Here is a 15,839-nt window from a genome sequence, read left to right as displayed (position 1 = left end):
TGAGGGCTTGAGCTGCCACCATTTATGAGGGCTGCTACTGCCACCCTTCATGAGGGCCTGTGTGCCAGTAACAATTCCTTTTACTTTTATATATCACCATTGGTAGCGTGACGATAGGAGGCTCGTGGGTAGGTGTAATGATAGTATCAAGCAATAGGGAAGAAATAACGGTAAATACTGTAGGTAAATAATATACACAATTATACAAATACAAAGTTTATTTAAACATGAATATGAAATTAGAAGAAAGAATTGGTTTGTACTAACAGACGAAATCTATTACTAGGCCCTCAGGCTCAACATACTCACACCATTACTGGGTGGCCATATTCAATACACTTCCAACCCTACTGGGTGGACATACTCAATAACACAACTATGATAGTCACTTAGCACCATAAATACTAGGCAACTGCCACTACAACACTCAGTCGTCAGGAGTGATACTCAAGCAACAGCCATGGGGTCCAGCCACCATGGAGTACTATCCGACGAACTCTGGAGATCCCAGTGGGTTAATTCCACCACACAAATATAGCCCTACTGAGGTAGACATTCATCCACCAATGATGGGGCTGGTAGTGGTGTGTGGCTTGGTGGTCCCGGGTCACCTCGTGGACCGAGCGTTAGGGCCAGACGAGCCAGCTATGGGGGCTATAGGTGGTCTGAAGTGTCTGACGGCCGGGTCTCACGAAGGTAACTGATCCTACTGGACCCCGGACATGTCCCCAGACATAGTGGATACAACATCCACCCTACAGACACGGCCTAGGCTGCGTTAGGGACCTGTATGGATGAAGGGACGGGCACTTACTAACTGGTGACAACAACAACACGTTTCAGGGGACGTTAAAGACGTAAATATGACTTTACTCAGAGCATATCAACTACGTTACTGTAACACTTGCACAATCAACTATTAATTGGGTCAAATCACTTAAAGAAGGGCAAATTACAACACAGCGTGGAATGGCATACCTGTATGGATGAAGGGACGGGCACTTACTAACGGTTAAAATGCCCGCGGCGCCCTCACTCAAACTAGGCCAGGGAGTCCAGCTACTCCTATTCCGATGAATTAATTTACGGTACCCTCTGACGTTGAAATTGAGACTATGAACTCATTTTCATTCTCTACTATTATCTTCACTAACAATGCTCTGACTCAGCTATCGAAAGCAAAATTAAATTGATTACAAAGGAATGGATGGCAACAGGTCCCAGCATACAGCGTCTGCTCCCATAGACAAAGGCGGGGAAACAGAGAAAACGGGGGACGTTTCCACTGGGGGACTCGGAAGGTTTTGTGGACGTTTGAGCGTAATATGAATCCTTAAGGTTTTCAGGTTAGCTCTTATCATGACCATTACAAAGCTTCCTCCTTCCCCAAGATTCATTATTATGCGGTAACGTTCAGAAAACACGTAAGTAGTGACATACATATTAAATCATTAATATAAAGTATAAATCCTCATACAAAACATTGCACAAATTATATCAATAAAAATAGAAAAATAATTCCCTACCGGTGGTCAGGATTAGGTACAAGAAATGGAAATCTGTTAATATACAATTAGAATGTGACACACCTTCATAAAAAATATATTGGGATACATATTACAAAATAGCACCAAAAATAATAGCACATGGGGTTAGGTACATCATGTCATAATAATACTGAATGGCGGTAAATACATCATATCATATAATAATAAATGGGGTTACATACATAATATCATATAATAATAAATGGGGTCAAGTACATCATCATAGAATAATAATGATTTGAGTTAGATACCTCATATCATATAATAATAATAATAAATGGTGTTACATGTTACAAAATACACCCTCACATCGGTAGATAAAATGCACACTCAAAATTCCTTACAGAACTCAAATTTCAATGTTCATAGATTATGAAGTTTCTTTTACGCGATTGGTCAAATGCTGACAGGACACACTGAGATTTAACATAGATTTCTCAAGCTAGGACATAGACGAACGGACCCCATCAAGTCAAAGGAATGATTTGTTGCCCTTAATCTAAAGAGTTATGTCGCACTCGCGAGAGGCAGCACCCTTCAAGGGACTCCGAACGAGCGGGTATTCCCAAGAATTCAATGCTAACGAAACGGTCCTCATGAGAACACCACCAAACCAAAAACTGTCTGTACTTATGGCATTTGCCATGTAGAAGTAATAGCACCATATTTATATGCCCGAATACTCCCTGAAAGTCACGAACTCTACACCTATATACCAACAACACCCAGCCTACGTAGGACTTACCAACCGGAACTTGAGAATTCATCACTGGTATCTTTACTCATACTAGTAACAGATACCCTTCAGATGATTGCATAACTGCCAATACATCTTCCAATCTCTGTCTTTACTGCAAATTGACCCTTCCTCTGCAAAATACTTTTAACCCCCAAAAAAAACATCCTCCATTTTTTTTTTTCACTTCTTCAATTACCAAAAGTTACCTACAACAGATTGTGCACTTCACTACCCATCAACAACCAAGGAGGTTCACTTACAAAGCCCACTGTTTCTTAAAGATCCAGTCTAACCGCTGGTTTTCTCCTCCTTTACCCATGGCTTTAGAGAGTTTAGCCAGAAGTGCTTGGACTTTTGTTGCTAAATCAACAGCGGCTTTGGCCGTCATGGTCCCCTTATTTGCGTTAGCATCTGCCATTGTGTTACAACAAATCAATACTACAGGTATATTCCACTGTAAATACAATACATGCACAGTGCTCACTCAAGACCCAAGGACTGGTACTGATTTTCTGCAATACGACTAACACTCCATGCATCCACTATTCAAACTACTGTTCAGATTATTAATCTCCCAAAAGATAATATTATGGCATCAAAAATTCACTTAGACACTTTGCCATTCACAGACTCAGTATGGTGCAACACTGCGTGAACACTTCACGAATTTCTGTACTCACAATTCTGGGTCCATACACTCGTATAACATTTTCCATATACCGTATCACCATAAGGTCCTCACATATATATAATACTGTATTCTGAAAGTATACTGGCATTAGAGTTCACATAACATACGTTACACAAAATAATGACCCGTTAGCACCTGGTTAAAATAACTTTAAAATTATAGCATATACATAGGAATATTAATAGTAGGAACTGTAAAATGCCCCGAGATATTAAGTAAATGGAATATATATCCTACCTAACACATAACTAAAGAATATGACAAGTACAGAATTAGCATCCACTTAACCTTTGTATATAGTGCAATGCTTCTGTTAGCACTCAGAATTAAAACACTGGGCACTCCCACGATGGAAACATTTCACAACTAGTGCCACGGCCCAAACATGTATTCACTGTCTGTAAGTAATACTGAGTTAACAACAGAAAAAAAATTTGGGCAGATTGTTACATATCAAAATTCTTCCACTATTAATGAACCTTATTCACACTCTACAAGTTATTGTTGCAGGTTTCCTTTTACTTTAAACAAGACTTTTTCTAACCTAACTCCAAGGTATTTCTTTGAACTTATTTCACTCTCTCTGCAAACCACCACAAAAAGCTGTACCTCGGAAAAATATGGGACAAAATCATTAGCAATCTGAAATACTCATTAGTTACAGTGGAATGATTATTAAATACCCGTACAGAGAAATGGTTATAACTCAGTTAAAAACTACAGTATCACAGTCATTCCTCCCAACTCGATACTATGTTCATTACATCACCATAGCTGCCACCATTTATGAGGGCTTGAGCTGCCACCCTTCATGAGGGCCTGTGTGCCAGTAACAATTCCTTTTACTCTTATATATCACCATTGGTAGCGTGACGATAGGAGGCTCGTGGGTAGGTGTAATGATAGTATCAAGCAATAGGGAAGAAATAACGGTAAATACTGTAGGTAAATAATATACACAATTATACAAATACAAAGTTTATTTAAACATGAATATGAAATTAGAAGAAAGAATTGGTTTGTACTAACAGACAAAATCTATTACTAGGCCCTCAGGCTCAACATACTCACACCATTACTGGGTGGACATATTCAATACCCTTCCAACCCTACGGGGTGGACATACTCAATAACACAACTATGATAGTCACTTAGCACCATAAATACTAGGGCAACTGCCACTACAACACTCAGTCGTCAGGAGTGATACTCAAGCAACAGCCATGGGGTCCAGCCACCATGGAGTACTACCCGACGAACTCTGGAGATCCCAGTGGGTTAATTCCACCACACAAATATAGCCCTACTGAGGTAGACATTCATCCACCAATGATGGGGGGCTGGTAGTGGTGTGTGGCTTGGTGGTCCAGGGTCACCTCGTGGACCGAGCGTTAGGGCCAGACGAGCCAGCTATGGGGGCTATAGGTGGTCTGAAGTGTCTGACGGCCGGGTCTCACGAAAGTAACTGATCCTACTGGACCTCGGACATGTCCCCAGACATAGTGGATACAACATCCACCCTACAGACACGGCCTAGGCTGCGTTAGGGACCTGTATGGATGAAGGGACGGGCACTTACTAACCGGTGACAACAACAACACGTTTCAGGGGACGTTAAAGACGTAAATATGACTTTACTCAGAGCATATCAACTACGTTACTGTAACACTTGCACAATCAACTATCAATTGGGTCAAATCACTTAAAGAAGGGCAAATTACAACACAGCGTGGAATGGCATACCTGTATGGATGAAGGGACGGGCACTTACTAACCGTTAAAATGCCCGCGTGCCCTCACTCAAACCAGACCAGGGAGTCCACCTACTCCTATTCCGATGAATTAATTTACGGTACCCTCTGACGTTGAAATTGAGACTATGAACTCATTTTCATTCTCTACTATTATCTTCACTAACAATGCTCTGACTCAGCTATCGAAAGCAAAATTAAATTGATTACAAAGGAATGGATGGCAACAGGTCCCAGCATACAGCGTCTGCTCCCATAGACAAAGGCGGGGGAAACAGAGAAAACGGGGGACGTTTCCACTGGGGGACTCGGAAGGTTTTGTGGACGTTTGAGCGTAATATGAATCCTTAAGGTTTTCAGGTTAGCTCTTATCATGACCATTACACTGTGATGCTCAAATATAGTACTACACTGTGCTGTGATGCTCAAATATAGTACTACACTGCTGTGATGCTCAAATATAGTACTACACTGTGCTGTGATGCTCAAATATAGTACTACACTGTGCTGTGATGCTCAAATATAGTACTACACTGTGCTGTGATGCTCAAATATAGTACTACACTGTGCTGTATTGCTCAAATATAGTACTACACTGTACTGTGATGCTCAAATATAGTACTACACTGTACTGTGATGCTCAAATATAGTACTACACTGTACTGTGATGCTCAAATATAGTACTACACTGTGCTGTGATGCTCAAATATAGTACTACACTGTGCTGTGATGCTCAAATATAGTACTACACTGTGCTGTGATGCTCAAATATAGTACTACACTGTACTGTGATGCTCAAATATAATACTACACTGTGCTGTGATGCTCAAATATAATACTACACTGTGCTGTGATGCTCAAATATAATACTACACTGCTGTGATGCTCAAATATAATACTACACTGTGCTGTGATGCTCAAATATAATACTATACTGTGCTGTGATGCTCAAATATAATACTACACTGTGCTGTGATGCTCAAATATAATACTACACTGTGCTGTGAGGCTCAAATATAGTGTACTACACTGTACTGTGATGCTCAAATATAGTACTACACTGTACTGTGATGCTCAAATATAGTACTACACTGTTCTGTGATGCTCAAATATAGTACTACACTGTGCTGTGATGCTCAAATATAGTACTACACTGTACTGTGATGCTTAAATATAGTACTACACTGTACTGTGATGCTCAAATATAGTACTACACTGTATGTGATGCTAAAATATACTACTACATTGTACTGTGATGCTCAAATATAAAACTACACTGCTGTGATGCTCAAATATAAGGTCTGTACTGTACTGTGATGCTCAAATATAGTAATGCTGACTAAAGCGATGTCTATATAGTACTACACTTCACAGTTGTGATGCTCAAATATAGTACCACACTGTGCTGTGATGTGCTCAAACATAGTACCACACCGTGATGCTCAAATATAGTACTACACTGTACTGTGATGCTCAAATATAGTAACAATTAAACTGTACTGTGATGCTCAAATATAGTACTCACACCTGTGTTGTGATGCTCAAATATAGTACTACACTGTGCTGTGATGCTCAAATATAGTACTACACTGTACTGTGATGCTCAAATATAATACTACACTGTGCTGTGATGCTCAAATATAATACTACACTGTGCTGTGATGCTCAAATATAATACTACACTGTGCTGTGATGCTCAAATATAATACTACACTGTGCTGTGAGAGGCTCAAATATAGTGTACTACACTAGTACCAGGATGCTCAAATATAGTACTACACTGTACTGTGATGCTCAAATATAGTACTACACTGTTCTGTGATGCTCAAATATAGTACTACACTGTGCTGTGATGCTCAAATATAGTACTACACTGTACTGTGATGCTCAAATATAGTACTACACTGTGCTGTGATGCTCAAATATAGTACTACACTGCTGTGATGCTCAAATATAGTACTACACTGTGCTGTGATGCTCAAATATAAAACTACACTGTACTGTGATGCTCAAATATAGTACTACACTGTATGTGATGCTAAAATATACTACTACACTGTACTGTGATGCTCAAATATAGTACTACACTGTACTGATGCTAAAATATAGTACTACACTGTGCTGTGATGCTCAAATATAAAACTACACTGCTGTGATGCTCAAATATAATAGTACACTGTACTGTGATGCTCAAATATAAGGTCTGTACTGTACTGTGATGCTCAAATATAGTGCTACACTGTGCTATGATGCTCAAATATAATACTACACTGTACTGTGATGCTCAAATATAGTACTACACTGCTGTGATGCTCAAATATAGTAACACTGTACTGTGATGCTCACATATAGTAATGTATAGTGTTGCAGGTACTGATCAAATATAATACTGTGCTGTGATGCTCAAGTGCAATACTGTACTGTGATGCTCAAATATAGTACTGTAGTGTGCCTATCAAATATACTGCTGTACTGTGCCTATCAAATATAGTACTGTACTGTGCCTATCAAATATAATACTGTGCTGTGATGCTCAAATAATTACAGTATTCTTGTGGATAACCCACTTTCAGTATATATATATATATATATATATATATATAATATATATATATATATATATATATATATATATATATATATATATATATATATATATATATATATATATATATATATATATACAGTATTTAATAATAATAAATGTTTATTAATAGAGTTGCAGCCGGTGGCTGAAAATATACAGACTTACATTTGATTTAGACATATAATATGCATTGAATACATTTACAGGGCTGTACAGTACATAAATCAGTTGTTTATTATTTTAACAATAGTATTAGTGAGAAGGCTGGCTCGTTCTCTGGTCCAGTCTGTGTCCTGTACATGACACTCTGGACAAACTGCAGTTTCTCTCTCTCTCTACAATACAGTATAATGTCATATAAAGTTATTACACATTATCGTTATTTCACTGAAAAAGAATCCCAAGCACTGTAATCCAGTTTTCTAATAAAACCCTTGCAGGCTCCGTAATATTGTTCCGCGGGTGCCGAACTACAGGTTGTGAATCACTGGTGTAAAGTTATAACATTGTAAAACAAGTGTCCTATAGTGTTCCTCACACTGACGACACATATTAAGTGTTGTTTACCTCATTACTACTGCATCACACAAGCCACTTCATGAACATTCTTTATTCTTCCTAGCCCATGCGTTACCAATCTGGGGTAAGGACATGTATATATTTCCTGTATATATCGTGCTTGGCCATTTTGTAAGACTAGAATTGTTTTCAAATGTTCCAGAAAATACTGTGGGGAGGGAGGGGGGGGGGGTATACTAACCATAGGCTGAAGCCGTGGTTAATATTCTATAATGGTAAATCAGTCAAGTGTAAATGGTAGAGCAATAAGTACATACAGTGTATTTTATACTATCTTTACAGGTCAGCACTTCAAGCAGTACGACCTGGTGGAACTGTGGTGTACTCAACTTGTACTCTGTCACCTTTACAGAATGATGGTGTTGTACATCTAGCACTTTCTAGAATATGGCAAGAGACCACCATTGAATGCTCTGTTGTGTAAGTTGATTTCATCCATCTTTAAGTATCTAAACTTAGCTCTTTCCCACCCATCAAATCGATTTCACTTTCAGGATCATTTCCCTCTTGATGTAGGACCAAATATGCAAAATACCATGTTTGGCCTTGTAAAGTGCACCCTTAAATTAGTTGGGAATATAATTGAGACTTCTTGAATAGGATTGAAAAACTTGCTACCCCCTCAGTTTATTTTTTATTCCAATAAATCATTCATTACCACATCATTTATAATTATTTATGTATTCTTACAATTACTGCATGACTTAGGTTTTAATATCATGAGTAAAAAAATAGTTGTACAGTACAATTCATAGATGTGCTGGCAAAAGGAGGATAAAGTTATAAATGGCAATTTGGAGCTGCTGGTACCTATACTTGTCTGACAACTAATTTTTCACATTTGATTCACATGATGTTAATGAGAAAGATGATGAAATTTACAAATAGCCCTCATATATCTATAATTTTCCTCACTAATGGTCTCGGTTTACTTCCAGGGATATGACTTATGCAGTTCGATCATTGAGTTTCCTGTATCGCTTTGGAAATAATTTGGGCTTGCGCTATGGTCAGGTTGTTCTGCCATCACTTCTCTCTAATTTTGGTCCTATGTATTGTGCTAAAATAAGACGATTAAAATAAAAATGTGAAGTTCCTAGTAAGCTGCCAAGGTAAGTCCATTATTCAAATAAAACTAGAGAGGAAGATATGATACTAGTGTATTACTTTTCATGTCTCATTCTTTCAAAAAATATTTGAAATTATTTGTAAACCAAATGTATTGCCATGTTTTTGATTGTAAGAATATATGAATCATGTAAATACTGTATAGATTTCTAGAGCTTTTAAATTTTTTCTCATGTTTTGATAAAATAAAAAAAATCAATGGAATACTGTACCGTACTTGTTTGGTATTTAGATTTATACCTTCGGTTTTATCAGATAAATCATTTTCCCATCTCATTTACATCCACACATTTTCAGTTTTCATTGTACTTACATAAAATTAAGAACATAATACAATTTAAATAAAAATTGCAATAAATAGTCTTTTCAGCAGTTAAGAGTTCCCCAGGAAGGAGTTCAGTGGATTTGTTTACATCCCAATAGCTTCTTGCAAGTCATAGGAAGTATTGTTCATAAATAATTATTAGCCAAGAATGACTCGGGGAAAAGTTGTCAGAAATGACTGACTTAAGAACCCATCGAAAGAGGCTGCCATCAGATAATCATAGATGACTCATGTGTGGAAAATAAGAGATTCATGCATACCCTCTGTGTACATTATACAAGTAACTTTGAAATGGGTATGAAAAAGGTTAAATTAACTTGTATTACTTTTAATAGATCTGGAAGTTAAAAAAAAATACCTTATTGCATTAACCAACAACATTTTAGCACTTAACATTTAGGTCAGAATTTAAGGCATTGACTAGTTGTAAATAGGGGGAAAATGAAGATGTTTAAGCACGAAATATAATTAGCACCACTTTGCTACAATTCAGATACTGTAGAGTATTTTGAAAAGTATTCAAAACTATTTATTGCACAATTTACAAGAATTAGTAAATTACTAAATTGCTCAGTTACCTTTCAAAAATTTTTTTTACAAGGAATCTTCCCCGGGGTACATATGCTATTACTATACGTACCATTGATGTCATTTGAAATTCTCCCATTGACACTACAGGTATTTCCATAAATAATGCCATTTCAAGAACTTTCAAGCTTGAATTCAAATTACTTAAAAAATCTGCTTATGGACTGTATACAACTTTAAGGCTATTCAGGCACAAATGCTATGAACAGATGTACACCTGGGCTCACTCAAGCCAAAAATTTAACAAAATACAGTAGTCAATTAAGGATTGCTAACATCTGCAGACAACACTTAAAGTTAACGTTGAACTTTTGTATAATGGTACACACTGACATGTTATGCAACTGCTATATTATTTACACTACTGTACAAAGAAGTGTTACTATCACAACAAAAATATTCAAACACCAAGACTTGTGCAAATATTCATTGGCAACAGAAAAAAAATTATTTGACATATGTAATATGGTACTATACCTAATTTTGGAAGGAGTGCATCAGTTACAAACAAATTATAATTTTAAACATTAACAATGAATGATTTTTGTACAATTATCTAATTTTAAAGTAAATATTATAAAACACTATACAATTATTTACAAACACTACAGAAAACATCTATTATCTATTGACACTGGTTTTCTTCTCCATCTTCTTAAAGAGATCCCTGAAAAGTAAAAAAAAAAAAAAAAAAACAATATTAGATTTACATTAAAACTTGCTTTAGGTAATGCTGAATCTGTCCAAGTATTACAGTGCATATGCACATGCTTGTTTGCATGTTAACAAAACTGATGATCAGAGAGAAACTTGCACTTGGCAACCATAAGAAAATACAAATAGTGTAATAATTGGATGTATTTGAGACTGCAAACTATTTTCTATTCAAACAGAACTGATATGACCACTATCTATAATTTGAAAGCTATAATGTCTAGGTTCAATAGCTACCCTGGCTGGGTCAGCCTGGCACTGACTTTGCCTCAGAGTATAGAAAATGAGTCTATGAGAACACTAGACTGGCTGGCCACTCAAAAACAAAACATGATTAACCTCACTCCATGAATGATAATGTGAGCTAGTTCCTCAAAATTTTGCATCACCCAGAGGATGGTTTGAGTGTGGAAAGAACCTTTTTTTTTATATAAAATGTCTGCTATTGTATTTTATATGCTATACACCAATCTTATTGTATATACAAGCAAACCCCCTAATTCATAGCCTCAGTATTCTTCATCCCATTTATCCGCAATCAATTTATTGTTACCCATTTCCACTATTCGCAAATTCTTACGAGCAAAAATGTTGAACTGCGCGCCTCAACCATCGCGTAGGACAGCGTTTGTACGTATTCCTCCGCCATACGCTCCCGCTCGCCTCAGTCTCACACGTGCTGGCGTGTGTTTTGTGTGATCTCGCAATGTCTAAGCGACCAGCTACTAAAACTCCCAGCAATGTTGCTAAGAGATCACATGTGGCAGTTACACTGGACATGAAATTGGATATCGTAAAAAGACATGAACACGGAGAAGGAACGTCAGTGATTGGGCACGTGCACGGCTTGGCTCCCTCTACGGTGCATTCTATAGTTAAAAGTGCCGACAAGATCAAGGAGATGGCCGGGTCTGCAACACCACTGAGGGCTACGAAGGTGACGAGGTTCTGTGATGCCGAGATGGAGAGTATGGAGCGGATGTTGAGCACATGGATTGATGACCAGACCCAGCGCCTTAAAACACCTTTATTGCAACAGAAGGTAGTAGAGAACAACAGCTTTCAATGCAAATGGACAGCGATAATGAAAGTGAGGTGGCTGACAACCCTGGCATTGATGATGAGTGAGGTGGCTGACGACCCTGGCATTGATGATGAGTGAGGTGGCTGACGACCCTGGCATTGATGATGAGTGAGGTGGCTGACGACCCTGGCATTGATGATGAGTGAGGTGGCTGACGACCCTGGCATTGATGATGAGTGAGGTGGCTGACGACCCTGGCATTGATGATGAGTGAGGTGGCTGACAACCTTGGCATTGATGATGAGTGAGGTGACTGGCAGTGAGGTGGCTGACGACCCTGGCATTGATGATGAGTGAGGTGGCTTACGACCCCAGCCTCCTCTCATCCCAGTAAATTTTCTCCCTCTCCCCTAATGCCAACTTCAGCAAGCAAGCAGCACAGCACATCAGAGATAAATTAACAGTATGTTTAAAACTTACCTCACATACCTACGCACATAAACATTCAAACATGTAAAATACCCCTGTATACTGTACTTGTAAACATATATGCCTAATAAACTCACTGTTTGTTATTGATGTTTATTTGATATGCCCTTGTTTCTTTACATTATTTCTTATGGGAGAAATTGCTCCGCTATTCGCAACAAGTTTCATGCCCGTAACCTTTGCGATAAGTGAGGCAGCCCTGTAAAATATTTTTTTTTTATGTATGCAATTTGTTTAAATTAGGCTCACCTTGTGCACACTAAATCATTTAGCTCTGAACCACATCATTTATATAGAAGTTTGGTGTTAATAAATCAATTGTATAACTTTGAACTGTTTATAATGAACTCTTATTATTATTAGTGAGTACTGTGCTCGATGTTTACCGCCCTGCCGTTTGAACCTGTTGTTAACTTCCGTGCTTCGTTGTTATTCCTTCGTTTCACTTAATGTTAGATTTTTGAACGACACAATCCCATTGTTAAATGAGGGATACCTGTATACCACAATGGGTTTGGTCCTAAACACTGGGACTACCAATAATGTATTTATGGAAATACTGTACTATATGATTTTTGCTTACTTATGCATATAGAAGAAGATGTAGCCATTCTTCTGTCGACCTTCTGCAAAGACAACAGTCTCTGGGATTTTTACAACACACTCATCATCATAATGGAACCAGCTGTCTTCTTCACAATTGAATACATCTGCTACATAGTGCCCTGCAAAACAAAACTTATTACTCAACAGTTATATACTATATACACACACACACTCATATGTGGGGGTTATGTTTCTTGACAAAACTGTTTGGGGAACCCATTATGGCTTTACCCCAGAAGAATATGTGGGGGTTATGTTTCTTGACAAAACTGTTTGGGGAACCCATTATGACTTTACCCCAGAAGAATATGTGGGGGTTATGTTCCTTGACAAGACTGTTTGGGGAACCCATTATGACTTTACCCCAGAAGATCTACAAATGTACAGTCTCGTACAGTATAAACAAACATTCATATTCTATAAACGAAATAACCTGCAACAGCTCTTTTTATGACCACAATGAATGAAATTGTAAGATATATCAACCTATGAAAGCAAGATGATGCCATTTATAAGAATAATATTGTAAACTATTATCATCATTGTTTTTATTCATTAAAATATGATTAAAATTTTAATTACAAACTCTAAATACATCCTAATATTCTCATAGGTTTCATTTTCACAACACAGCAGAGGTGAAAATCTTAACTTGTGCTATCCGTGATTTTGCAAGAACTATAATGGAGATTGAAAGCAAAAAATTGGTGTAGCAAAAGTATATCTTCTCAAAGAACAAATACCGTTGAAATAAATGTTTTAAAATATCCTTGTTTTGAAAGTCACAAATAAAACACAGTGGTCTGTATTTATCCCGGTTAATCTTTTATAAAAGGGGGAATCAGACTACCCAAAAATTCTACTGTATATGCAGTTTACTGCTTTAACACTATTTTAATAATACCTATCATATCCACAATTCCAAACAATTTACTTATGAATATTTTTACTCACCAGTGTTAGTTGTGAGACCAAAGTGGCTGATCACACTAATTAGGCAGTAAGTATGCCGGTCACTCTCCCCGTTTTCTTCAATGACGAGACTATTTTGCCCCTTCTCATCATCCTGAGGAAGGTCAGGCATTTCTATTAAGTTTTAAATCTTCAATATGAAAGTAACATACAGTGCAGCTAAGTTAGAAGTGGGATTCCAAAAGAATGTAATGCAATTTTATTTTTGTTTTAATTACCAAGAAACCGGTTGTGCATATTATGTGGAACATTTACATATCCCAAGAAAGTGACTTGGAATTTACTTGACCAGATAGCTAAAAAAAATAAAAATAAAAATAAAAATTTTAATCGCCCATACAGATTTTTTTAGTAAATTTGTTTACCCAGATTTTATCTACGGGAAAGGTTCAAACATCTTAAAACCTTAAAATTTATTGTTTATCACAGATCACTTATGTCAGTCTAAATGCCCTTCTCCGTCAAGTGGATAACTGTAGCTTCCAGCTGGTGTCAATAACGAAACACTTGTGATGTCATAACTCCTCACCTCACACCTGAATAGAGGCAGTTAGTGGCATGATGTAGATATAAATTGCCTGCACCTGATATAGGCCACCAATCCTGTTATAGTGATGACAAGTGGTCTGTTCCCGGTTAAACATGTACTCAGAAGTGGGATCACAAAGCACCTGATAAATTCCCCATGTAGTGAATTTACCTCTCAAAATATTAGCTTGTCTGCCGTGCAAGTGCTGGGCACATGGACATGAAAAATCACTTGCTATCTGCACAGCCTGTAAAGAAGCCTTATCATCAAAGAGCAAAATAAATTTGGGTTCATTTACCCAAAAAGAATTCCATAAATGAAATAACTCAAAAGATCTTCACCTGGAATCTAGTGTACTGGTATACAAGTTCTTGCAGCTGAAACCTACCAGTTGAGATGTTATTGTGTTCAGAACACCCAGAGGATGGGAGGATGTGTTATATACCAAGGTTAGACAATTGCATGTGTGTGGAAGGGGTGATAATCTAAATCACCTTAAAATTACAATGGGGCTGAATTTGCAATCTTAGTAAATATCTCACCATTAACTGACTGTACTACCTGACACCATGCCTTATCCCAAATTTTAATGAAAATTCTTTCAGACTTAACAACTTGTACAGTATCAATAAACAGTCTCTTATTGTATGTGGAAGATTGCAAAATGGATCTAATTACTTTGTGTATGGGGCCCCCTCAGCTAAATATTAATTTGATGTTAAGTCAAATAAAATGTTAAAAGTGATGTCCCCGTAGTAAAGGAGTTAATTATGCATGAAAACGGTAAGAGTCCTCAAGATGATTTTTTTTTAAACACTGCACTGTAATGCAATAATTTGATACAGTAAAAGTCCAAAAATCCAGATGCCAGAAATCCGGACCACCCGAGAATCCGGACTTTTCGAAAACTCAAATTTTTTCTAAGCTGGCTTTTGCGTGTATGTGCGCATGCGTGAGCGCCACAGCTGCACAGCGACAACAAGCGACCATGCACGGTCGCCACTTTAAAACGAGCAATCAAACTGTGACAACGTATGTAATGTTGAGTCCCACTTTTTCCGTTCACAGAGTACTGTACAAGCCCATAATAATGGCTCCTAAAGTAGATAAACTTCGTTGTGTGAAGAGAAAGAACACGTTGAAATTGAGTGACAAACTTGAAATAATTAAGAAACTAGAACGTGGTGTGAGAAGTGCTGTTCGAATGGAAACATACGACATTGGAAAGTCTACAATTTATAATATAAAAAAAGGCAAAGAATAAAATTCCAGAATTCATAGCTTTTTCTTTAAAACTACTCGTTTTGATAAACGAAGGATGCCATATTTGCTAATGAATAAACTATCAAAATGTACCTGTTCATCTCTTCTTTATTCCTCCTTAAATTTTAATTTTAAAAGTACTGCCTGAGAATCCGGAAAATCCGGACCGACCCAATCCCCAAGCAGTCCGGATTTTTGGACTTCTACTGTATATCTATATACATACACATGAACATTTATCAAAATCAAGCAGGAGCACCAGCTGAAGCAAGTGCTGGCTAAACCAGATGAGTAAGAGTCTAGTCAT

The 15,839-nt window shown here is 37.4% G+C and overlaps 2 protein-coding genes and 1 long non-coding RNA gene across 3 annotated transcripts in view; 2 read left to right on the top strand and 1 right to left on the bottom strand.

Annotated features, from left to right (window-relative positions):
- LOC121861100 (structural maintenance of chromosomes protein 2-like) overlaps positions 1-7,764 on the top strand; it is a 77,905-nt gene extending 70,141 nt beyond the window's left edge. Inside the window, exon 8 of the mRNA XM_042358661.1 lies at positions 7,756-7,764. Within this exon, the coding sequence (XP_042214595.1) occupies positions 7,756-7,764 (9 nt within the window). The remainder of the gene's footprint in view (positions 1-7,755) is intronic.
- A 312-nt stretch (positions 7,765-8,076) lies between these two features.
- On the top strand, positions 8,077-9,208 carry LOC121860888. The gene is made up of 2 exons (XR_006087939.1): positions 8,077-8,314; positions 8,833-9,208. It is a non-coding gene; the product is annotated as an uncharacterized LOC121860888 (long non-coding RNA).
- LOC121860887 (ubiquitin carboxyl-terminal hydrolase 37-like) lies at positions 8,516-13,834 on the bottom strand (the record flags this gene model as incomplete). The annotated part of the gene is given in 3 exon segments (XM_042358251.1): positions 8,516-10,602; positions 12,746-12,887; positions 13,723-13,834. Coding segments are annotated over 3 exon segments (300 nt in total), but the record flags the coding sequence as incomplete, so codon positions are not given.
- Positions 13,835-15,839: the final 2,005 nt, after the last annotated feature.

The sequence above is a fragment of the Homarus americanus genome, unplaced genomic scaffold (genome assembly GCF_018991925.1).
Source record: "Homarus americanus isolate GMGI-L3 unplaced genomic scaffold, GMGI_Hamer_2.0 scaffold52806, whole genome shotgun sequence".
Taxonomy (NCBI): domain Eukaryota; kingdom Metazoa; phylum Arthropoda; class Malacostraca; order Decapoda; family Nephropidae; genus Homarus; species Homarus americanus.
The sequence above is the reverse complement of the archived record's forward strand: the minus strand, read 5'-3'. Positions and strand labels throughout refer to the sequence as shown.